The 27,377-nt window shown below is 42.0% G+C and overlaps 1 protein-coding gene across 2 annotated transcripts in view; it reads right to left on the bottom strand.

The window, feature by feature from the left end:
- Positions 1-27,377, bottom strand: part of LOC144088075 (RNA binding protein fox-1 homolog 3-like) — a 256,298-nt gene that overhangs the window by 118,197 nt on the left and 110,724 nt on the right. For both annotated transcript variants that reach the window (XM_077618295.1, XM_077618293.1), the window contains exon 6: positions 9,066-9,160. In XM_077618295.1, the coding sequence (XP_077474421.1) occupies positions 9,066-9,087 (22 nt within the window). In that variant the 5' untranslated portion in view covers positions 9,088-9,160. The remainder of the gene's footprint in view (positions 1-9,065; positions 9,161-27,377) is intronic.

Here is a 27,377-nt window from a genome sequence, read left to right as displayed (position 1 = left end):
GTGTCAATGGAATCCGCTTTTGAGCGCACAGTGGGTTTTCTCAAGTATTCAGCAAGGCTATTTAGAGAACAATAATTGCTTGCTATGGATTCGCCTTCGATGGATTTCACCCTGGTGACCGATACATTCAATAGTGGACGCATTTGGAGATCAATGCCAACTCCATCCTGCGTTCGGCTTATTGCTTGTTGTTTTCCGGCAAGAATGGACAAAAAAGATGGAAAACATTTGCTTGGCTGAAATGACTCCAAGTGGCAGTAACCTCGAAAAAAAAAAAGCTGAAAAATGAAACAAAACTAGTGAGGGAAAAAATGCGTGTCATGGCAAACTGCAAAGTGGTTATGATAGACTGTATACTAAACAGTCAGTAGCAATACAGAAAAATACTGTCAAATAGAAATGGTAAATTACAGTAAGAGGATGTTCTTTGGCTATATTTGACTAAAAGGACAAGGATGGATTGGAATTTTTACTGTAATGAATAAAAAATACATATTTACAGTGAATACAATTAGTGACAATACGATACTGTTAAAAATGTCTAAAAAAAACTTCAATTTTACCTATTATTTGGGGGAAAAATCTTGTTTCCTCACAGCAAAATGAGAAGAATTAATCTATTGAACGTGTGGTCATTTTTCCAGTTGAGGAATGGACCAATCAACACGCATCACCAGACAACTTTGAAAGAAAACATGCAACCCCGCGTTTTAGTCTTTGACATTACATTTGCATCAACACGGCTGTATACGACCCCCAACATGCTGGCGTTGCCGCACTACTTTGGCCCCGGTGAGGAATTGGCAGCCATTTTGCGCTTGATCCCTTCGCAGATGTGCGCCGGCGAATGAGCTGGCGTGGACGTCGGGCGCCGCTGTGTGCCAGATAACAAAGTTGAGCATGACGGACAGATGCCGTGCTGTTAAAATGCTTCCAAAAAACCTTGAACGCCACACAGGCACGTTTAATAGACGCCGGGGCGGATTGACCTCACAACCAATGAAACGTTTTGGTGAGATAGACATCCAACGCATGGAAGAGGCTACGATTGATAGGTCATGTTACAATGCCATTGACAGCAATAGGTGTTCAATCCATTTTGAACGAGACGCAAGAAGCGATCAGATGATGAAAAACTGGTGGAAAATTGCACAAAGGTGGTGGAAAAATGTAATAAGGCGGGAAAATGGTGTAAAGATATTGAAATAAAGGCCAATAATGTGGATAAAATGGCTGAAATGGGGTAGTAAATTACATAAAGAAATGTGCAATGAGGTTGTTAATATGGGGAGAAATTCTGGGAATATGGTAAAAAGATGTTAAAATAATGTTTATGAAAAACTGTAATTATATATTGAAAATATGGAGAAAAATGAGGAAATGTGCCACAGGTGTACTGTGTACTGATGGTCGCAAGATCATGCAAAGATGTTGGAACAATAGTAGAGTGTCATTAAAAAGGTAGTGTAAATCTAAAAAATGTGATAATAATAATTAATAGAAATAATAAGCCATAACGATTGATAAAAATGCAAAAAAAAGTTGGATGTTGTTGCACTATCATTGCGACGAGGGTATTTGACAGCGTGACAGTCCCTCCCCGCTGCCCTTTAAAACATTGACCCTCTCCGCACTACTGCCGCCCCTTCTGATTAATACCAGCAGATGGTTATTGGCACGCGCGACACTTTTACCGATAGGTCGCCTGCTTGACCCCCACCGCTCACACATTCATACCACACAAAACGTACACACATGCGCCCCGAGATCGAAGAAGCGGACGGCAAGTGTCACCGCTTAGGAAGAAAACTAGTCTCTGTTTATATTTTTTATATAGACGGGCATTACTTTGGTTCAATTGGCACATGTCATCCGGTATTATTAGATTTTACAATTTCAGGTTTAAACCACGACTACTTAAATCCTACCAACCTGTTTTATTATCTTTTCTTAATCAAAAACCGGCGGATTGTGACCAGATCCAAACAACATGTGATACCATAATGCCTGTAGCTACGAAAGTCTGTTACGTGCAAAAAGGTGTGTGACTTCAGAACGGGTTCACACCAGCATGCGGACGTGAACCGAGACCACCCCTCCGGCGAGGTCTTGGAACGGCTCGGCACCAGAGTTTCATAGTTTGTATTCACACCAGCTCAAAAGGTGTGCACCAAACAGTGCATGTGTGAATTCGCCCTAAAGCTCATGACTACCTTCCATGGAAAACAAAACTGACCGCATTATGATTCAAGTTCAAATACATCATACTTAGGCAAAATGCTCGCCGCTGGCCAAAAATCAACAACTGATTTTCGCTATTAAAAAAATATCCACTACAAATAGGACCGCTGCCTCGTAATTCACCAGGATTTTTTTTTACTATCTATATCTATAAAATACGAATGATATCATCTGCAGCTTGTTGACAACACGATCACATTAGCTCACTTAACGGTCATGATGGAATGCTCTTTGCCAGGTCTCCCATTCCAAATGTATTGGCTGTCCATCCAAGTTAGTGTCGAGTGTTAAAAAACCTGAATTCCTATATATTTATTTACACACACACACACACGTAGTGTATATTCAGCAGCCTGTGGTGTAGATCACATTTCCCGAGAGCCACCCACACAACACACACAGCCCAGGGCACAAAAGGCCACTCCACAAACAAAGTCATTTGTAACCTGCCATGACACACACCCACACATGTGCGAGGGTAACACAACCCCCGCATGTTGATCACGGTCTCCCCGGGAGAAGGATCATAATGTCAGGCGTGAAGCACGCCGCGATCCATACATGCTCTCATTCCAATATCTATCGATGCCATTTAGCGGCCGTATTAGCTGCGGTGGCGGCGCAGGTAAATGTCAAGAGTCGCGAGGAAGGTGTTTCCGTGCAGTAATTGGACTCAGAGGTGCCGGCTTGCTATCGGAAGCTAGAAGTGAAGTTTAGTCAAAATGGCCTAAAGCTGGTCTCAACGAGAAAACTTCGGAATAGGCTGCCATCTCCTGTAATGAATGTGCAATTACACAAATGTTCTCACTACTTGAGAAGAGCTGCTTTAAGACCAAATTACAAGTTTGGCATCACATGCGCACACATTAATTTATAATTTTGTGAGATGAGAAGGACCTAACGGAGATATTTTTCAGATAAATTAGCATGGACTGTGGCGGTTCCAACGTCACGATACCGCGACACGTGAGTAAGCATACCACCACGTCTAAATTGCAACAAAGTGATGACCTCGTTGTTCGTTTATGTCACATTTGCATTTAGACGTTATTTATTAGTCCTATCCGTCAGACACTTGTTTCATATTTCCCGTGTTGTTAGAAAGTGTTCAAGAACTCAGTGAACACAAGTGTGACCTGACAACAAGAGCACTTTTTGTCCTTGACGCTCTCACTTCCTTTTTCTCTTGAGTTGCTGTTGAAGCTTCTGTTAGCTTTTGCTTACGGCGACAAACTCCCGCAAGCGTCTTGCAGATAAGAGTGGCAAGAAGCACGTCAGAGCCCATCGAACTTACTGCAAAGCCAGGATCAATTACAACGCAATTACGACGGGACACAAATACAGTCCGGGTCCAGCTTCTGTCGGCACTGATCCCGAAAGATAAGACTGTGAAGAATGGTCTCCAAGAACGTTTCGCTCATGTCAATGAACTCTCCATCGAGATGGGGCCACAGCCACTGAAAGACCACTTTGCGGGCGGTATGGTCAGTTGAGATTGGAAAGGAAAACAAAGGGACGGAGGAAGACAGATAAGTTTCTAACCTAGCGTTAAAAGCATCTGAAACCCAAACCCTTGTTTGAAACCCCATCAAAACGCCAAACTTAACTCCACTCCGATCTTAAATTCCTTAGTGGAAACCCCAACGGTTGTTTCAGAGCCCAATTATGCCCAGAAACTCAGATTTGATCGATACCCTAATCGTGAAGTCCTTATTGGAAACGCAACCACGTGTTTGAAACCCTACTCTCCTAATCCGTGAATGAAACTAACGACGCAAGAAGAAAACAAAGAGCGGCGAATTGGTAGTGCTGCGGCGGCGGAGCCATCGACTGCTGTCAGTTAGCAGCATGCTAAAGAGTGTATTAAGGATTAGAGGGGATTAGCGCTATCAGATCACTGGAGGGTTATCAGCGGTCGCGGCAACATGGAGCTGGCGCACCCCCGCACCTCCTCGACCCCCGCCCGCCAACCAACTCCCCAAAGTCCCGGTTCGAGGCCGCTTATTAACCCATTAAGCCGTGCGATTTACGAGTTTGGAGAAACAATTAAGGGCTGTGATTTTTATTAGCGGCATCATAGAGTACCTCCTCCCTCCCTCAACGCTAGCAAAGTTAGCCCCCGTCTCCACCGAAAAGGCGGCCCTGCTCGGAATATCACCGTGATTTAGGATGCAAAAGCGGAGCGCATTAAAACAGCTCGCGGCTTCTATTGCGAGCGCGCCCCGACACAAAACCAATTTAGCCGGCATTGATCGCTTTTCAAGCAATTAGATTTCCATTGATGGAAAAAGGTACAGGCCCGGTCTTATGAGGGTCCTAGGGGGAGACTGGGGTCCTGGCGTTGTGATTTGCACTTTTATTCAAGATGGCTGACCGGCCATAACCCCGTAGGTGACGCCCCCCGTACCACCGCTCATCATTCGGCTAGCGGGACTAAGCGGTAAAATGTCGCATGAAATAGCTCGCTTTATTTCCAATGGCTTTGTTTCTGCATTGTCGGCTGATTCTCTGGCATGCGGAATATCGAGCGGCCAAGCGAGGAGGAGGGTTTAATCCAGGCAATGTTCAGGTCTATTTTAACGGAACTTCAGTTATGTTGCTCACCTGGACAACAAGTGAATCAGCTGTGTTCTACCCAATGCAACAGGAAACCCAGCAAAAGAGGTCTGGAATCTAACGTGATTTACATGCAAACTAAAAATCCTTATGTGGTCCTACAAATAGGCTCGTAATATTGGATCAAAGATTGGACATCTTAAACTGAATTCAAACAAACAAACAAAATACCATATCAGTTTTCTCCAGAAACACAATGAATCCCAGAACTAAGATTATTAATATGGTAATAGAGGTAAAACATCTTGCACCAAGTGCCCTATGGTCAAAAGGTTCCAGTACCAGAACCGAACCGTCAGCGTGCCCGGGTCCTGCTTTGATTCCCCCCCTGTTTCTCCTACTTGATTATTCTATACGCAGCGCAGGTGAAAGGGCAGCAAGTGGATTCAAGGCATAAAAGGGGAACACAGAATGCCATTAATGGCAAAGTAGGGAGTAATTCTCACCGCGCTCCCGGAGGAAATCCAGCGCGCGCCCAAAGCCGGAGGATTTTGACAAATGCCTTCCTCAACAGCGGCAAAGGAGACAAATGTTACATTTAAAGAGAAATACTTAATTTCCGCTTTTGGTGACTCACAGCAGATATCATTAATCAGTGGGGGGGGTGCGCAAAGGGGTGCGGGCGGGGTTGCAAAGTATGCTCAGTGAGCCCGCTAAGCGCCAGATGATCGCCTCCTTCCACTCAATCCATCAAGTGTGATTGAAGAAAGAAAAGGTTCAAAGAAAGCGTCATTACTCGCTCGTCGAGGTGTTCCCAGAACAAGTTGAACCCCGTTTATCACACCAGACTTAAGGCGACCCAACCCCCGCCAGCACAAGTCAAATATGACATGGCGGATGCAAACTTGCCGTGAGTGTTTTGCACTCACGGACGGGTATTATTAACGGTGCCACCCTTTTAAAAAAAGTGAAAGCGGGGGAGGGGACGCCGTTCAAGTTGATGTATGATCCCCCTTGGCCGAAGCGTGGCGGGTGATTGGAAAGCGACGCCTCTTTAAACGGCGTAATGAGCCGGAGAGGACGCCGCACCGTGGAGAGAAAAAAAACGCCGCCGTCAAGAGACTCCATTGTCGTTATTTTGTTCAACGCTTCTAAAATGAAGGTGGCAAAATCATGCATAAAGGCACAAAACTCCATTAGGGCTGCCAATTGGGTGCCATTCTAACGTGATCAGTCACTGGCAAGCCTACCAATTCAATTAAATGGGATGTCTATCACTGTCAATGGGAGCCAATGACTTCATTTGAACAAAACTACCTTCTATTTCGGGATTACATTCCACTACCTTGTAAACGACTGCAATCTTAACAACATACAAAAAGATCGGACCGGACATTTGGTCGAACGGACATTTGGTCGAACGGACATTTGATCGAATAGACGTTTGGTAGAACGGACGTTTGGTAGAATGGACGTTTGGTAGAATGGACGTTTGGTAGAACGGACGTTTGGTAGAACGGACGTTTGGTAGAACGGACGTTTGGTAGAACGGACGTTTGGTAGAACGGACGTTTGGTGGACCGGACGTTTGGTAGAACGGACGTTTGGTAGAACGGACGTTTGGTCGCCGGGTTCGCTCGCTGTCAAATTATGACAGAGAGTTCACTGTTGATATTTTGATATCAGATATTAAGATATTAAACTCTCTCTCTCTCATGATTATAATTTTGAGAGGTGGTTTCAACAGTAACAACCCGGCGACCAAACGTCTGTTCGACCAAACGTCCGGTCGACCAAACGTCTGGGGACCAAACGTCCGAGTACCGGCCAAAAATGTCCAAAATAGATATGTCTATCTCATTTCATCTCTGTCGAACCCATTAATACAGTAGCTGACATCTCTCATTTCTAATACTGACCCGGAGGCAATTTAGGGTTGCGTGTTTTGCGCCTAAGGACCCTTGTACAGCGGCTGCTTCCACTGAACCATAACTACTGTATATACAACAGATACTTGATATCTGAAGTAGTCACATAATGGATGGCGCTCCTCCAAGCGACGTCTGTATTTGAGAGCAAAGACTGCACAGTCTTTGATATTTTGGACGTTAAATCAAAGGCGAGGGGTCGCCCAGGGGCGGCCGCCATGTCGGTGACACGTTGGAGTGCAGCGTGGTCGGCGGCGCGCTTCCGGCAAGGAGAGCCAGACAATTAAAGAGCGGCCGGCTGGCTCTCTCTCTCTCTCTCTCTCTCTCGCTTTCTCGCTTTCTTTCTTCTCGGCGGCGTTTAAAATCAATTCATTCTAGCGGACTGCTGACACAGCCCGGCCCGGAGAGCCCAGGATTTATGGCTCCCTCTAATGGGCGCGCTACCAAGCAAACACCTGCCGTCAGCACTTTCCCGCCGGCGCGGGCAGCCGGCGAGCGAGCGGACGACCCGTCGCCCGCCTCGCTCCTTCGCCTCTCTTAAAGGCGCCGCCGCATGTAGATGTCCACTGGGAAAGATTTCCAACACGCCGCAATTGAGGAAAATACGAGGATGCGGGAATGTGCGGGCTCATTAAATCATCGGCTGCCAATGACAGTGATGGAAAGCAAATAATCGATCGCGGCCTGCCAATTCTCGTCAAACTGGATTGAATGACCGTCGCTGTCCGTGGTAGCCAATGAGATAACTGAAGAGAAAATACAAAAGTATGCAGAAGTATGAAATACTCTTAATCTTCTGGTGAGGCATCACTGAAAATGAACGTGACTCCTTCCAATGAGGAAAAAAACCTTTCTATTAACTCTAATTTGATGGATTGGTTGTTTGGAACTTGTTGACATTCACGGATGATAATTTAAAATATGCGATCAAGTATCTATTCTACACGGGTTTCCACAGGTTTCAGCAAGTGAGATTGAAGACTTACAGACATTTTAAAAGATTCTTTAGCCCCTGTGAGGCAATTTTGAAGTACGTAAGACGGAATAAAAAAATGGAATTTGTTTGAGAGCTTATTTTAAGCTGCACAAAAAAAGGATTTGCATGTTATATTGCCTGCTTTGAAGGAAAATACAAGGCCGAGTACAAATGACCATGCGCAAGATAGTTGCTCACATATGCAAATTACAAATTTCTTTGACCTATGATGAAAGACAAAATATTGTAAAACAGCCACACACATACGGCATAGAAACGCTGATACACGTGAAGATAAAAAGGAGAACATTGGCACTCATCTATTCCTCCTTTCTCAATTTGAGACTAAGACAACACCTGCTTCACTTGCTGGGTCAAATAGAGCTTAGTTCTCATATTATGACTTTTACGCCACCATTGCGCATTGGAAAAATTCAGTCTTTCCACTTTATTAAACGAGATTATTTCCGTTGGAGATGCACTTGATCAAGAGTATTTCTCTAAAATGTAAAAAAGAAGATAGAAACAATTGGCTGTGCTTTATTTTTTCCTCCTTAACAAATAAGCTGCCGTTAATGTTGATAGATGAACTAGATATACTCTAAAAATGAGCTATTTTTACGTTCACCCCACGTATCTTTGTTATATTGCCACTTACAACACGGAAACTGGAGAAATAGATCAACAAACTTCCTACCGCTCTAACAGCTATGGGCTAACGAGCTTTATAAACTCTTTGTCTGTCAATAGCACTGAAACACGATCACCCAATGCCTGTCAACGACCAAGTTACCAAGATATCGGAACGGGACTCCATAGCAAAAGATCCCCAGTGACATTCTTATTTTCTATATTTAACCGGCACCAAAGGCCATTGGCAAATTTCACTGCAACAGTTGATTGCTAGAAACAACTCCTGAAAAGTCCAACTCCTAAACACATCTGTGCATTGTCATCTCGCCGCCCCCCAGCAGCTACACACCGCAGCGTTCCGTCATTACGCCGGCAATAACAGATAATTAAACTGCTTTCAAATGGCCATTTTGACCCGCTCCCAAGGAATCGGCCTCGGGCCGGCGGAAACTCGCCGCCACCTGCTCCACGACTCCGGCGAGGCCGGCGTGGCTCCCTCGCCGCGCCGCCGGCGGGTGCTCGGCACGCATTAGGCACAATATGGCTGCACGTGGGGGTGGTGAGGCGAGGCAGTTACGAGATGGCGGACGCGGAATGTGTGACGCCGCGACGAAATACTGCAGCGAATGAAGAGATACATTGGGATTTGTGACCATTGTGATTCCACACTACAGAAATCCCTCACAGTTGTACTCAGTAGGAAGCTTAGTGGTTTCGGTCGGGGGTCCTACCTGCCCAGCTGGGGGTCTCCATGTACGGGTAAAGATGGTTGTGCTGAAACGGCGTCAATAGACTCTGTGCCAATGCTTCAACGGAATGGAGAAGCCTGAAAAGGTGAAAAAGACATTTTTTGTTATTAACGATAAAGAAGGGTGGACAATATTTGGAATGATTACATCAAAAAATCAACTCTAGAATTCAGATTCACCACAAATGAAAATACAATGAAAACATTGAAATAATCAGCAAGCAACATTTATTCCTCATGTCAGCTCCAACCTTAACTTATTGAAATTAAGGATGAAATTGAAATGAATCAAAATTGTGAGCTGATAATTCTTTTTCTATAGTTTTCTATCACTCAGCCGAAGAACATTAACATGCCGCAGGAAAGTAGCGGCTTGCAGTATGACAGTAATAAAAATGAAAAAGTATACTAGAAAGTTTTACCTTATATTAAAAGAACATTTTATTCCACTTAAATGTAGTGTATCATTCAAAAACAGAATTCGGAGGGAAAAAAAATCAGCTGGCCAAAGCTTGTTTCTTGCACGTGTTTGCCTTCACGTGTGTTCTGCTGTTGGCGTTATTTATTTATTTATTTTTTCTGCTGACTGGTGGATGTCGGCAGTACGCAGCCTGGCTCCAACCCAGAAATCCGACTGCTGAACCACGACTAAAAGAACGAGCGAGCATCGATTTCATCTGGGCGAAACTCTACGCCCATTCCCCCCTCCCCAAAAAATGTCCTGTCCGCTCCAAAGCAATTTGTCATTTATAAAAAGTAATTAAAAGCAATTCCTTTCCCTCTGCTTGATTGGGGATTGACTAATTGAGGAGCGGAGGTCAATAAATAAAAGAAGGCCGAGATGAATTTTGCAGGAGGAGAAGCTAACCGGTGTAAAAGGGAGGAGCCAGACATCTGCCTCGACATGATTAGCAACCACGTGAGCGTACGACGACCCACGGGCGCTAAATAATATATTAACGCTAGCATATTGACCGCCGCGCTTAAAAGGCTGCGTCAACAACAGAGCGGGGAGGAAACGTCATGCCAGCTCCCAAAAAAAAGACCAAAAAATTGAACGAGAAAGCCGCCAGCGACCGAGTTTGGCGTCCAACGGAAGTCGGTAATCTTAAACCCCGCTGGTTTCCATAAGGCGATGTCAGGATTGATACTGAGCGGGCAAAGGTTCAGATTCGCTCCGTTGTCGACGGGGGAAAAAAGCAAAATGGAGGGAGCAGATGCGAGACTCGACTGCCGCTGCAGGGCAAGATTCACATTGTTAGACCCCTACAAAGACCACTTAGTATCGGAGAACAAATTTCGCTCTCAAATCTAATCCTAACAAATTGAAGGAACGGCAAAACATGGCTCAAAATTGTCATTAATTTGATAAGATGTTGTGTTCAAAAGAATGTTTTTGATTTAAACGCCTAAAAAGTTTCAGCAACAAGATGGTAAAAATGTCAATAATGCTTTTCCATTCATTAATGCTTCAGGTGAAATGCAACCCATTGATATATTGAATTTAAATCTAGAAAAGACCCTTGAATCAAATCAGCAAACTTTTTATTATGACAAATGTATCTTAATGAAACTAGCCTTTTCAACTCAATACTGAGTAGAGACTGAAAGGATTCAAATTTCATTAAAATTCATTGACAGGTCCAATAAAAACTGCCAGGATTTTCCATTCTAATGTCACCTGAAATTAAAAAAAACTTATATTCCTTAGAATATCAGCAGAACGTTCAAAGCCGTTTGTTTGTTTTTAATACTGACCTGTTTTTTGTAAATATTTCATTTTCCAAACTACAAAGTAAAAGGGCTTCCGGTAGAATTTGGCGTACCGCTTCTGAATGGCCCAAGGACGAATGGCTTAACTGGATCCAAATCATCAAACAGATATTTAATCGACATCCTTTCAAAACACGTTAAAAAATGTCCTTGTGGCAACAATCAACCAGCCAAGGATGAACGGATTAACTTTTGATCAAGATCAGCTAACAAGAAATTTCTTTGACATTCCTCCCAAAGTTTTGCACTGATGACCTTCTTACAAAAATATGCTTTTTATAATAACCCATAATTCCAAAAAGTCGCCGAATACGAAGAAAAATTCCGATGAAATGTCAGAACCAGTCAAGAACAGATGTATTAACTTTTGTTAAGTAAAGATTCCTTCAAATGATGTCCTGATTATACAAAAAAGTCCTCATATTTTCACTTTTTTAACTTTTTTACGTGAAAACAAAACTTTCTACCTAAAAGATTTCCACTATTAACATTTCATTTTCAAGTTTCATATATTTACGTTTCACAAATTCAATTCCAACAGATCAACGGCGGCGAATAAGTTTCAATCTCCCAAAAATCATCGGATTTCCAACTAACATTTCCCTAAAAAAACAGGACGTGCCGATAGAAAAGAATTGTTCCTGACATTTTAAAAGCCTTTTTAAGGCCTCTCCATCAAATTTAAGAGCAGCTTTTCAATAAAGTTCTATTTACGAGCACTAGGAGGGAGCATTTTTATAGTGATGGCTGACTAATGACCTTCTTTCCCAAGTTTTCCCAAAGAAATGGAACAATGTTTATTGCTTGTGTGGCGTTTTTAAGAGTTTTCAACAACGGGTTTAAGGATTACATGTCACTTTTAAGTTTGGGGAAATGCTAATTAAAACTTTGGAAGAATCGCTGCTGCTTTCACTAGCGCCTGTTGACGCCGATAGACGTCCAGTCATTTTAAACATGGTGGTTTGACAGCAAAAAATTGGTTTATTTGCCCACTTCGAATAGATAATAGCGACAACCTCACTTCAATAAAAAGTCACATGTGATTGGACGCCATCGTCCATTCGACTCGAAGAATCCGTTCATTGCTGATGAACATTTTATTGTTAAAACTCGAATGATACTTAGCATTCTTCAGTTAATCTTCTTAACGCTTTACCTGTGCTTATTAATGAGTTCATTCTCCTTATTGATGATTTAATTCAGCCAATTAGCACTTTTTTTTCTGCCGATTAAAGCCGTAATTAATATCGATGGCATAGCCTGCGCTTATTGTTGCATACATTTCGCCGCCGAATGCTTCTAGTCTGCCTTTAATTGCACTTATTAACGCTTCTAAAGGCTTTCAATTGTGCTTATTGACATGTTCATTGCAGTTTCATAAGAGAGTCTTAACAAGACCCCTAAAACGTGCCCCCTTCCCCAAACATTTAGGAAGCCCCCTCAGCGATCCCACGATACCTTGGAATCTTTAATGCCGGAAATGAATCATCCCATTTATTATTTTAATAGCTGTCATTTTGGCCGCCGCCTCCCTGCGAAGCACTGATTTACGGCGGCGACGCCAAGCGGTGAGCGGAGGGGATTTATCGTAATGTTTGCAGCAGGTAGCCCACCGTCGTATTTCAGCCTTTCACTGACGCGCCATTAAAACGCGCCGCTGATTAAACAACGACTTCGCCGGCGGCCAAAGAAATGCCACTGAGTGTGTGTGGGTGCGTGTGTACGTGTGTTAATGAATGGACACATTCAAGTGTTGTTTTTCACTGGTCCAAATCAATTTTTCAGTTTTGACTCCTGGTTTCACTTTTTGTTCAAGTAAAAGCCAAGCAGACCATAACAGGTCACTCTTCTACTATTGGCCAACCGAATGTAAACAGGAAGTAGGTTGAAGTCTACTGTAGATGAAACCAATGCCTGTAACTCAATTAATCTTTCCTGATTGGAATGAATTGGAAATGCCATTGGAATGACAAGAATACTTTCAATGTGATTTTAAGTAAAACCAACAATACAAAAACAATGCAACAGATTGAATTCCAAATTAGAAAGAAACATTTGGGACATAATTTTTGCTTCAACTCAATGAACATTGTGCTGCTCCTGCAAAACACACATACCTTAATTCTAACCAATTATTTGCCATTCATTTTTTCCATCAGTTGGGTTTTTTCCATCTCAAGAACCGTCCTGACAAGAATCCACTTTGTGACCGAAAGCCTTCAAAGGTTCATCAAAGATAGTGGAATGAAAGTCGGACATTTTTGGCAGCCGTTTTTTAGCATCCAGCTGCACGTCTGGATGCTAAACGCCGCCACTACTTGGAATTCACACTTTTGCATCTCTTTTTTTTGGCAAGTTTTCACGTCCATGGCATGGCGGCGCATTAAATCCCAGCTGGTGGTTGGACGCTCGCCTGTAGACGGCAAAATTAAACAACCCACCACTGCTAATTAAACATACGTCCGTGTGGTACGGTAGTTCACACATTCACTGCCACTGACGACGATTGACGTCTGATTCATTTGGATTGGAAGCGAATAATGACTACCTATAGCAAGTGTAATTTCATTACAATGTTTCGGTATATCACATTTACTGTTCCAAATTCCTATGTACCAACAAATTATTTGCTTCGGGAATGGATTTGCCCCAAAAGAGCCGAAAAGCAAGGAACAAAATTCATCAAAATTAGTCCAAACAGACTCTCGGTGTCGCTAATGACTATCACAGGGTGCAAAATGCTATATGAACAAACGCTATACTGTACCCCGCTTTTCTGATACAGACCAAATGTTGCAGTTGCGCTGCCAAATATTGGCCGCCACGTTTCAACGAGTTAGCACGAAGTCCTCGGAGACGGCGCGCTATGAAGAGCGCGTTGGAATCGAAGCTCGCCAGATGACTAATTGCGGCGTTTTGAAACAAAGTCTCTGGCAGCGGCAGAGACGATCGGTCGCCTCGCTCGCCGAGCTCAGCGGGGACCGGCGGCCTCGCTGTTTCGCCACGCGGCGATTGGCCGCCGGCTCCGCTCGCCGCTAATTGAGATGTTTTATGAGGCCGCCTGCAATTGGACGAGCCGGCGTCAGTCGGCGCATCAACCTCTGCCGTCTGACGACCATTACGCTGGCGTTTAATTGCTCGTGCTGCTAACAGTTGGCGGTCAGGAAGTTCGCAGCAGCTGTCGCGGAGCTCTCGAAGGCGGAAAATTACTCCGCTTACTACTCCTTGGACTGGTGGGAAATGCATTTTCTCTGGCTGTAGGGGGCATTGAGGAATGCCTTCGGGGTTGGGATTTCATTACACAACACTTCTGACCTTGTTGAGCCTTTGTTTTGCCACAAATCCGCAAAAATCTTGCCTCCTGAGTCCGCCTATGCCACAAAAACTTGCCACTTTGAAATCAAAATGGTTGACTTTCTGTGCCTTTTTTGGTTCTTTTCCCAAGATGGACGTGGCTGCCTAATTATGTGTTCCCAAGTCAGGGCTGAATTTTGCAAAACTATTCAAACGAGGCCTGGAAACAACCAAATTGAAGATTGGTCACATCAAAATAGCTGATTTTCTGTGTATTTTCAGATATTGCTTCTTGAGATGTCTTCTTGTGAAGGATGAACAATATCTGCCTAATTTTATGTTCCCATGGTGGGAGATGAATTTTACAACAACAACAAAATTACCTCAGGATAAAAAAAAATGGAGGAAATTGGCCACTTACAGTTAAAAAGGCTGTGACTTTTTTGTAGCTCTACTCATGAGAAACAAATTTCTTCTTTCTGAGACAAACTGGTTTCAAGAGTATTTTTTTTACACCGGAGTTTCTATTTTTTCATGTTCAGTGGCTAGTGGATCATATATTTTGTACCCTTGTTGGTAGGTGAAACCTATAGACAAAGTATTCAAATCTGTATGTCTGTATGTTTCCATTCAAGATAACTCAAGAAGAAATAAAGGGATTTAAAAAAAAATTAAACTTGCATATATAGATAGTATGTTTGTAATATGAACGGTAAGTGATGAACGTTTGGGGTCATGAGGTCAAAAGTCACAGGAGTCAGAAAAATAATTTTACAATAACATATTTCATACTTATATATACGTCATATCAGCATATTTAAGTAATATATGGAGGAAAGTCATAAAATTGTGCGATTAAAAACATTATATTACTTATTTCTGCATCACTTGAACCGGAAGTTGTTCAGGGTCCGCAGACATCAACTTTTGGTGACATTAGGTCAGTGTGAAAAATTAGATTTTGGAATAATTTTGGAGGTTTGTGTGATTCCTGCTGATAGTTCATAGTTTTAAATGAAAAGATTTTCAGATGGTAGTGTCCCTTGAGATTTTTTCAATGCAAAAACTGTGCCGCAGCTCAAAAAAGGTTGGGAAACACTGCTCTAGTGAATTAAATACATTTTTTTATCAAAGTAAAACACATTTTTATTTGTTAAGAATAATTTATAATGAAAATTGAAGGAAAGAAACTGGAATCCAATTTACTTGGGTCTCTCAAGCATACGTATACGTGGATGTTGTAAATACGCAGTAAATAAAAATGATGGCGCACTGAAGCCGCTGTGCATCAACATGAAATATTTTCATGTCGTTTGCCTGCGGGGGGGCGGGGGCAGAGAACATCAAGAGCGGCATCCGGCGAAACGACGGTCGGCAAGAGCGATGGCATTCAGACGGCATCGATACGGAAAGTCGGGCGTGAAAAAGTCTTCCGTCAATGGGAATCATATTAACATGATAAAGGGTGGCTAGTGAAGCCGCCGCATTGATTCCACTGACGCCTTCTGCATGTTTAGCAATCGTGCAGCTTGTTCTCCAAACGTCAATCCGAATGAATCTATCTTAAGTATGTGTACTTTTTCAACCTTTAATGTGGTACTTTTTGAGGAAAAAAGTCGTAAGAATGAAAATAGTAGGAGCAGCCATGTTGTAATATTGTAACTAATCACCTTAAAATTCCAGTGAGCAGCGATATTGAAGATATTTTTGAGGTGTAACAGAACATTTTTATTTAAAAAAAGCACTGGAGAGTGGCGTAGCATACCTTGCTTAAATATGAACTAATTAAATGGTCAAATTAAAGTGTTTCATCTTCATTAGCGTCCGACAAGCGTCCGACGAGGGAACATAATTGAGAGGAGCTGCGAGCTAATAGAAGGAACACGCGTCATTCGCTATTCGAACGTGAAGACGTCGTTTAGCCCAAAGAACGTGCCTGATTAGACCTAATGGAAGAGCCCGGCAACTGGTCGATGCTGGCGCTCGTTGCGACCGCCACCCTGACTCGACCAACCAAACCATTTACCACCAAGGAACCATTTACTCATAAATGCAAACAAATGTGTGTACAACGTCCAATTCAGCAAAACCAAAAACTGCATCAAGCCTGTACATCCATTATCAATTTTATCTTGCATTACCCATAGTGCACCTCCACTCATACCAACCTCAGCTGAGTATCTTAAGTGAAAGATCATTAACGACAGGCCCTCCCAATTAAAACGAATTGGACGTCGGTTGTCGTCAACGGCAACCGATGAGTTAATAACGTTAACGTGATAGATTAGAAACGAAAAGTGAAATCACTGAGTGTGTCAAAATATTACATTAGACAGTCGAATCGATCAGGTGCGTAACCCAAATGCAACACGCTGTATCCATGTAAACAGATTATATACAAATCATAAGACTACAAAATGAATAGTCTAATAAAAGCCAGTGCGTGAATACACAATAAGGACTTTAATATGGAATGACTTTTACAAGCAGCACTTTGAGGGCAAGTATAATGTGAGTGTGCAATGCTGGATACTGACAACTTTAGCTATAACAAAGCGAAAATAATAAATAAAGCACACTGGCATTTTATTCTTGTTGATGGCAGCAAGTGGTTATTTTGACTAAGTTTAACACACCTGCACTTCTTCATTTGCAACTTGACATTTTTGACTTTTCGCTACACGACATTTTGAAAAAGAGCTGATTTGCTGACGCAAGTGTTGCTAGCAGCGACAACTTGTGCCACTCAGCAGCCATCTTCGGGGAGCACTGCAGGGTACCTTATTAAGTCCCGATAACCTTAACAAAAAACGACAACAACCTCAGCCTTTTACACACACACCATTCAAGAGCTGTGATAAGAATTCCAGATCTATCTGGCCTCATGATTCAATGCTCACTGGGAGTCAGAAATAACATAACCGCACACACACACACACACACACACACACACACACACACACACATAGCTAACTCGGATAACTCTCTGATTGACTTGAAATATTCAAGGTTGGAAACTTTATGGCTTGGTTCAGACAGAGTCAAAGGAATTGCAGCAGATTTTTCTTGATTTATTGTCTTGAGATTGATTGAAATTATATCAACCATCCAATGCATTACTGCTCCAAGTCTTTGAAAAAAAGCCCAGTTGGGAAGGGACCCCACTAAATCTACCAAGACTGTCTCCCATGGTACTCGGTCGTTTGGTCGCCGGTCGTTTGGTCGCCGGTCTTTTGGTTGCCCGGAAGGTTATTGATAATTACCATTTAAATTGTTGCTCAAATTCCCTAAATACAAACCGAATTATTATTTAGTCATACTTAATGCCCTATTAATTATTAGGCTAAAGAAAAGCTCAAAATTTCCCGTACTTTTGTGTTTTGTTGGAGAACTTGTTAAGACCCTGACTGACGTCCCTTCCTAAGAGGACAACTCATGTACATACAAACTCATACACTCACACGTCGGCTCAGTGAAACTGCTCATGGCCATTGTTGGCTTTTATTGAGGCGTAGACCGTGTTGTTTTACCTTGTTTTGTCGCCGGTCTTTTGGTCGCCGGTCTTTTGGTCGCTTGTTGTTTGGGTCCGGGCGACCAAAAGACCGGCGACCAAAAGACGGCGACCAAAAGACCGGCGACCAAACGACTGCACACGGTCTCCCATACTCTATGATAATAGCAGAAGGGTTCCACACAAAAATCAAATGTTGGTGATGCTGGCAGCTACAAAATGGGCAAACTGGGCAAATTTGCAAATATACAATAGATTGTCTCATCTGAAACAATAGGATTTTTGTTGTTGTTGTTGTTGAATGAGCCAGTTCAGTCAACAGAGTTGCCAGAAACATGAAGGACTTCATTCAATGCCTCAATTTAGTAGCAAAAACACGTTGTGCTTGTCTGGTTCAGATAAATCCATTCAATCACGAGCATGAGTTAGACATTAAGGATTAACACTGGCACAAAAAGATCCGAGTCAGCCATCTTACTTAGGAGTGACTTTAAAATAGAAGCTATAAAACAAGTTTAGCAGCCCTATTCAAGACTTTACTTGCCTTTAACCCGCGTACACAAAATCCGTGGCAAGTGCTTCACAAAGCAACCATGCTTGCACCTTTTCAATTCATCCAACTAAAAGCAACAGCTACAAAAACATCCCTTTTTGCCCTGTCGTTTACATCTCACGAATGGTGGAAGCCAAAGAATTTCAAGCACAAAAGCAGCAGCAGAGATTTTTTTATAAAGGCACTTTTCAAGCTTCAAAGGCCGACAAGCCCAGAGGCCACGCGGCCAAAAGTGGGGGAAAAAAAGGTCGACACACTCACCCAACACACATACTGTATGTGCTACTTTACATATTTAACGCTTGACTTTTTGGGGGAAACGCTACATTATGCAGCCTCTGTCGCTACGCTATTGAAGAATCCATCACAAGCTTCACACTCAGGAAATGACATCAAAGACATAAAACGTTCAAGGCTTTATTGTTTGTTTGCCATCTGCAATACATTATACATACACATTTTACATGGCGATATGTCACCTCGGAATGAAAGTGTGTTTTTATTGTATTTATTTTTTTATTTTTTTAGACAACTGAAAATATTGCGGTGATGATGGGATGTCATTTTTCAGTGCCATTCAGTTGGCTTGTTTTGGATTCATTTGTTACATCCTTATTTACTTAACTGAACTGCATCGTAGGGTGAGAATAAAAATTCCCCTCAAAAGTAATGAAAGTCAAGAATAAAATTCCCCTGATGTAAAACAACAAAGTAATGAATGACGGAATGGAATGTACTGAACAACAATAATCAAAGCTCCATAGAAAAGTAAGAAAAAGTCAAATCAGCGCAAACTGAAGTCAATGGCAAAATTAATATTTAAACTTAGTAGCCGCACTAACAACAATAAGAAATAAAGGCAAATAAAGAATTGTTTTTTTTCCGATATAAAATGAAAACAAACGATGAGTGCCTTAAACCAGATTCGATATTTTTAGTCAATTATAAACAAAAAACAGACAAATTTACAACTAAAAGAGCGTCCGGTAGGAGGCGCACTTAACGATCATCATTCGTCTCCACCAGCTCCGAACCCTGCACCCCCTCCACCGTCCCCCCGCCAGGCTACCTTCTCCAAACCACTAATGACGCATATGATGGCCTGGGCCGCCATCGTTCGGGCCGCATTAGCGGGACAAACAATCGTTGGCGGTGTCACTTGATAATGGCCCCGCGACAAAAGCAAAAAAAAAAAATGGCGGACCTTGCAGACCCTTCGCTCTGGGCCGGGGTAATTAATCGGCGGCGCTCTGCCCCAAAGATTTCCAATGGCGGCGCGAACGATGGCCGTGGAAGCCGTACGACGCCATCGATCGCTCGCAAAGTGAGAAATGCATCTGGGTCTAGCTCCACATCTTAATGGCGGGGCTATTGATGCTACCTGCCAAAACGGCAGCGTATTGATGCCGGTGCACATCCACAATGAGCTCCGCGGGGGATAGCGACCACACCGCGCCGTAAATAACCAGACCCGCTAGCCGGGGTGGACGAAACCCTGCGAGTTGGGGTCAGATCCATAATTCCTAGGGGCCCGGATCGTGCGCAATTACTACAGGCGATTAGGTAAGCGGACCAGATTGGAAAAATTAGATCAAGCGTTGATGAAAGGCGGAACGGGCGAAGCCGCCGACCAGACCGGCAACGACGCTTAACTCCCACAAACCCTCACTTTCACAGCACAACGAACTAGGAATTATTCGCAGATCGATGTCCAACTTCTTCGCCTTAAACCGAATGTAATCACACAATCCTACGCAAAATATGACGTTTAAGTGAAAAGTAGCATGATGGAGTACTAATAATTAACGTCGCCTTCAAAACATATTTTTTGCGAGCTTATATCACAAATAATGCCACGGGTAAAAAAAAAGTACATCGCATGTGTGCTCATTAAACCAATAAATCCGGTGACTCTCACTTTCCCGTCTGCAACAAACTGAATTAGTCGTACATCAACCTGGCCAGGTTTCCCATCCCAATGGAGCAGGTAGTAAAGATCCCCCTCCCTACCCTGTTCCAGCCACCCAGCAAACACCCACAGCCAACAATCATCCCCCCCTCCCCCGCCACAACGTTAGCAATAAACGAACGATCTCCGGGCCGGGCGGCGACGGCCGCGGACAAGACAAATGCTCCGACGCGAAAGGAGCCGAGCGCACCAATAAAGCGATCGATGCTAACCCTATCCTGGCGGCCTCGCAGGCGCTGGCTCGCCCTCTCTTGGGTCTACAATGAAGAGGAGAAAGAGAAGCCGAGGCGGCTGCCGGGCGTAAATAAATAAACCTCAAAGCCGCCAGCACGGACGGACGATACGAACCGCAGACTGCAAAACAGAAAATTTGGTTAAGAGTGAGTCATCTCGGGAGAGACGCTACCTGACACGCAAGGATGATGATTTTTGACGAAGGAAGTTGGGAAGGCCAAAACTGTGGCACCAAAAAGTGCTTGCTCAATGTCAATTGATATTTGGGTAGTTAACGTAAAGAAATTGCTGGAAAATTCACATAAAAATGCCTAAAAATTTAAGATATTAAGCACTGGAATGAAAAAGAAATGCTTATGAGCACCACTTGCAGTACATTGTAGTGCCATTATTTTCTGTTACCCCACCCAGATCATTTGGTCCAGTGAGTGAACGATATTTGTTGTCAAATCCTGGGACTCTTGCAAAAATCCCAATGTAAAAAGTAACTATCAATCCATAAAAGATACCTTGTAATTTGGTCCGGACCAAAGAAAGCCATCTTCGGACTTTTCTTGTGTGAATAACATTAAGTTGGTCACCAGAGAATACACTTAACTCAGGACTAAAGACAAATTTAATTACATACAGTACTGCATTTGCCACCTGACACAAGGCTACCATAGCTTTAATTGCACTAATACTTGCTCAAATGTCAACGAGTGAGTGCCACGACACCAAAACCGAGACACACCAACGGTTAAAGAACCAACGTGCAAGCAGAACCAAAGACTACGACACCATTTGCTCTTTGAATTCATAGAGGTTCAGAAAATGAATGATTGAAGGAATTTGCCGCCCTTGCAAAAACAGGCGACAACAGAGTACGAATAATAGCTCAAACTGCCTCTAAAATTTCTCCCATGTAGCAATCAACCCAGACACCAACCATCTACGGCGGTCACAATCCCATGAATACGTTGTTTAAATGTCAACGATTGCTCGATCTTAATCTCTGGTATGAAATTTGGCAGTGGCGCGCCCAACCGAAAGAAAGGAGCGCCGCATGCCGAGGAATAAATTAGGTTTGACGAATCTCTGGCTCGACTGGACGGGGCTGAACTTTCCATCCTCTTTGAGCGCGTCACGTGACATGCTGCCATTTTGAAGGCCGCGCCAACCCACCCTCCCGCCAGCCTAAATGGTTTGCAGGAAAATTGAAATAAATAAAGCGCAAGCCCATCCTCCCTGGAGGGAACCCAACTTCCACTCAGCGGTACAACCTCGCCGGCGGGAAGAAGCGGCGGGCGGAAAAGTGCTGCATTTGGACTTTTTCCGTGTCCCCCGTTCAAACTCGATGACACATTGGGTTCGCTATGCCCGCTCAATGGTCGTCACTGTCAAGAACTTTTGGGTCGAGTACAACTGCAGCCATCAGCGGGACCTGAAAGTTCGCGGCAGAAACTTTCTGCCGGAACTTGGACTGCTGTGGGTCCACGTCTTGTAGTCACTTTGACTTCAAGAAAACCTTGGGACCGTAACATCAGGCCACATGGGGCAAGAATCTTTGAGGATGGTTCAAACGAGGACCTAAAGATCTGAATCGGTTTCTGACAATAATCAAAAGGCAAGAAATGAAAACAGCATGTAGTTCTACAACTGTGTATATCAAGGGTGTCAGACTCGGGTTGGTTTGCGGGCCGCATTAACGTCAACTCGATTTCATGTGGCCCGGACCATTTTAGATATAATATTTAGATTTTTTTTTTATAAATGGATTAAAAGAACTGGATTAAAAGCCCTGAATATTCAGTTTGTATACATCTAAAACAATGTTTATTTTGGCTTTTTTTATGTTTTTAGATTTTACAAAATGATTTTTGAACTAAAAACACAGAAAAAAATGCATTAAAAAATTACACTTATCGATTTAAAAGGGGGAAAATCAGGAAATTTAATATACATCTATACTCTTCGTTTTAATTTGATCCTAAAACAGAAAGTCGGCACTCATGATTTACTTTCCCGGGCCACACAAAATGATGCGGCGGGCCAGATTCGGCCCCCGGGCCGCCACTTTGACACGTGGTGTATATGAAGCACTTGATCTTAGAACCGAGGGGCGGACGTACAAAACCACCCTTCCAACGTGATGCCTATTTTTTCGACATATCTGCAAATGTTTCATGCATAACTGTTTTATTTTAGAAAACGTTCCAGGGAACTGTAAGATTGAAATTGCCTTTGAAACAAAAGAAAGCAGACTTCCTTTCCATTGTTTTTTTCGGTACGAGTCCTTACAACTTTCTCGGTGCATCAAATTATGATAGACATGTCCAACCAATTTCAGGCCAGTTCAGAAAATTGGACCCAATGAGCGAAAATGCCCCAAACACCTGCTTTCAACCAAAACGGATGATTTACTGTTCACTTTTATGTCTGGTAGCCGAGATTTTTTTCATGTGTCATGTTATGATAGACATCTTCCAATTTCATGCCATTGTGGCAAACTGGCTATTTTTTTTCATACACGTGAAGTTATTAGATGGACTTTTTTGTAGCTGTCATTTAAGCTGACAATGTTTTTTTCTTCTAAATAAATTAACTCACGAGAAGAGTGCATTGAGTCCTTTTGTCCTCACTTGTCTTGAACTCGAGTACTAATAGGAAACACTTCACAAGTCCATTTTGTGTCTTTGATGAGGGAACAAACTAAGCGATTGCTTGGTCAAATCAAATTAGCCCCTGCTGAGTCTATTTTTTGTTTGTTTGTTTCTCGAAAGGAAGTGTGTCTGGCAAAATACTTTTTTTTTCTCAGAATGAGGATAATATGTTGTAAAGCGGATAAAGGGCTGACTGTAAATGATCATGTTTCGGTGGCATTGACGCCAAAAGATGCCCAATTAATGTGGAGTGATGAAATGATCGTTCCCTCCCAAACGTCAAAAATCATATTTCGTAAGAGGATTTTCAGATTTTGTGACCCTTTTTCCTAATGGAAATTTACCTACGACAAGTACAAATATAAAGCTCAATATCATCAACTTTTTTTGATGCTTTTCAAATAGTTTCCTCTTTTCCATAGCAAAGAAATAAAAAAAACGCAAACAGCAAATCAACTGTTATTCAGATTTTCGCTGTAACACATGTCTACGCTGCATGAAACAACTGATGCGAATTCACGTGTCGTTGAAAGGGAAGTGAGCACGCTACTTAACTTTCAAAATAACAGATCGTTTTGACAAGAATGCCAAACTTACCGTATTTTCACGACTATATGGCGCATCACATTTAAAGGCGCAGTGTCAGTAACGAGAGCTATTTCTGTATTTGACACACACAAGACGCATCGTATTTAAAGGCCCACCCACTAGATGATGCTGCGCAAAACAGTCAGATAGTTCAGCCAAACTTTGTTAATAGATTACAAATCAGCTTTCTGACAACTCCATTCACTCCCAACATGAATAAACAACAGTTTTGGTTTTTTTTTCTCCGAGGCTAAAGTATTAGTATTTTCGTGACACAGCAATAGCATAATAACTCATGTTGAATAGGTGGGCATCTCACCAAAGTCATCACTAATCGAATCAGTAATTTCTGCCTTCCTGAAAGCTCGCACCACAGTTGAAACTTTCACTGGGAATGACGACGAACATAGAATTAGTGTGCTCGCCGTCATACTGGGTGTATTGACAAAAGAACTATATATCCCAGCAGTCACTGCGCAGTACTTTTTCTACGGGGAAAATAGTAGAGTCGGGGGCTGCTTGCCGTAGTTGTGAGAGCTGTAGAGGATGGTGTACCCTATCGAATGATTTACTTTATTTTATCGTGATAACAATTTTAGTATTGGTCCAAATATAAAGCGCACTGGATTATAAGGCGCGCTGTCTATTTTGGAGAAAATTTAAGACTTTTAAGTGTGCCTTATAGTCGTGAAAATGCGGTATTTAGAACATGACGACGTTCATTAAACTAATTGTCATGTGAAGTTAACAAAGCAAACTGAACAAAAACATTGCTTGATTTTTTTTCGTATTTTTGATCCAAAATGCGTATTTTGTAGTTTGGTAAAAACTGACGTATTAAACTACAGACAATTTATCGTATTTGGCAGCTCTGCAGGCCTTCCCGGTCCAAATGAATTGGACAGCTATTGGAATCGTACTTGGAGGAAAAAAGGGTGCATAAATGGCATAAATGTGCTTTTCACTGAGAGTTTAACTGGAGTTCTTCCAATTATTTTGCGCCTTCTACACAAACACGGCTCGGCTCGACAATTTGCATTCAAATCAGATTTTTTCGCTCATGGAGAGGAAGCGGGCGAAAGGTTTGGCGGGTAAAAATGGGAGTAAATAAACGCTCATTGAAAAGGCAAAAAACCCTTAGTAGGGAGGACGAGTGTCACAGGGAAAAAAGGAAAAGAAAGAAAAGAAATGAAAAGCATCAATTGTCGCGTTTGCAGCAAGCAAGCAGCGGGGGAAGCGATAATTAACCGGTAATTAATTTGCTGCTCTTTATCTGAGAGAAATGTGTTGCGCCGCAAAAGATTAGCGCAGCTTTTTAATAAGCGCCGGCAATTGCGGACGGGTTTCATTTTTCACGTTTCCGAATGACACGAGACGACTTGTTTGTTGTAGACTCAAATTCATGCGTTCATTTTGCGTAGCGCTTATTCTCACAACGGACACAGGGGTGCTGGAGTCTACCCTAGTAAGCGGGTGAATTGGTTGGCAGAGGCAGTTATTCATTTGAAGCCAAACCAATCCCAATTTTGAGGGATTTTAAAAGCTCACTCAATTTGGGTTGCATCCAACATTTACATTTTCAATCTAGTAAAATCTAATTTAAAGGTTCACGTCCAATGGCGATTTGGTTTAGAAAAATGTTTCAGTTAAAAAAATATGATACTTGCAAAAGCTAATATCCAAAAACTACAAGAAGCCATTCCTAAAGACACATTTAGTCAAAGTTTAGCTTTTTTTTGTTTGAAACTGTCATTCTAGCACATTGTAGTTGTGCCCTTCAACTCATTCAAGCAAATTTTGAAAATTATTTTTAAAATGACTAAAATATAAAGATAAGTTTACTACGGTTTAAAAAAAAACGCTGGGACTGTTTTCTCATGAGTACTTTTGTCTTGCCGTCGACCTTCATTTGGATTCTGGTGCTTTTCAAAGATTTGAAATGTCTTTTATAATCAAATTAGCACATTTCCTAGCAAATAAAGATGCTGACTTGGGAGCCAGACTCATTTCCTGGATTGTAAATCCTTTTTGGCTGTCCACTCTGATTAATAAGAGAGGATGTGATCCTTTCAAAAAGTGTGTGACTTCCTTCTTAAAATGATCTCACGCAAATGGAATGAACTATAAAATCCAAACACATTTCAGGATAAAAATAAATAAAAAAGACGCCATTAAACCAAATTGGTGGCCTTCCTCTTTGTTTAACTGTGGGGCTTCTTGAAGGTTTGTTTTTTGTTCATCCACTATAATGATTTTTTTTTTAATTTGGTGGCAATCAAGCCTACGGTTGGCAGGGGCCAATTTTTTTTTTTTTTTGCAACTCCCTTGGGGGTGCCTTAAAATGCAAGAAATGTTTCAATCCTTAGGAAGAAGCAACACACACATACACACCCACTTTTTGGATGTAAAGCTAATCCAGATCACTGCTCCCACCTTGTGGGCACCAATGAAAGCACAGCATGTAGAGAAAGCTAAAAATCACAGGTGATGGGTCATTTTTGGTCATTTCAAATTTAATATTTAATATTTTTGTGACTGGCTTTCAAATTTAAGATCTTCCATTGAGGAGCTTCTAGTTGTTGACCATAAATTCAAAAGTTCATGATAGTATTTAACAATATGTTGCAGAAATATTAGAAGTTATTGTTATTGAAGCATATGGTTAGCACTAATAGAAATGTGCGAATTTGACATTATGGTTTCTGTTTTTAGTAATGTTGTAATTATTTTTGGAATTTAAACACTTTTCATTGGCTGGATAGTTATGTAATACTAAAAATCCAAAACAGACAAATTAAATATACTAGTAAGGCTTCTATAGATAGTTTATATTAAATCACGTACTCTATTTTCTCTATATTATCATTAAAAGGTGTGTAATAACTTTTTTGATTCATTAAATAATTGATTTTAGAAGTAAAATACTAAAATGAAAAATATTGTTTTAGAATTTTGTTTAAATCAAATAGTTTACTGAATACAACTAAAAATACGACTAACTATTTTTCCTAAAACAAAAAGAGGTCTAAATCTGTCTGTGATTGGTTGATGTAATTTTCTCCACTTGGACAAAAAATGTTGAGTTAATTGTATTTTTAAAACCTAAACACTAAAATGAACCGTTGAACAATCAACAAATGAATTGGCAAATTAATTCTGATTGTGTTCTGTATAATGTGTATAAACATTCATCTGCATTCTTATGCTTCACAGCAATGAAATTATCCCATTAAAATCACCCCATTCACTAAACATTTTGCATAGTAAAATATGTGCTATAGCTCAACATCCTGCAGGCTGCGGAGCTTTTTGTTTTGACATGCAGTTAGACTCGCACCCACTAGATGTCATTGCGCAGAAAGAAATAGCAGCGGTCCTTTTTTTGTCCTCGGCCGACCCTTTTTAGACAATCTAACCACCTACACAGGCACAAACATACACACAGCCATCAGGCATCCCCACGCCGTCATCATGCTCATCATCAGCATCAGCAGCAGCATCAGCAACAGCAACAGCAATTTGGCCAAAGGGAACCTAACGCGTGACGGCCCCCTGACAACCTTATGTGCAAAATACAGTGGCCAACTCGAAGAAGATTATTACTTTTACCAGGTTTTGTGACACTTAGATACGCCTAACTCAGGGGTAGGGAACCTGTGGCTCGGGAGCCATATGTGGCTCTTTCCATGGGTGCATATGGCTCTCCACTAACCTGTGATATAAAATATGGA

This window comes from Stigmatopora argus, chromosome 14 (genome assembly GCF_051989625.1).
Source record: "Stigmatopora argus isolate UIUO_Sarg chromosome 14, RoL_Sarg_1.0, whole genome shotgun sequence".
Lineage (NCBI taxonomy): Eukaryota > Metazoa > Chordata > Actinopteri > Syngnathiformes > Syngnathidae > Stigmatopora > Stigmatopora argus.
Note: the sequence above shows the minus strand (reverse complement) of the source record. Positions and strands in the feature narration are given on the sequence as shown.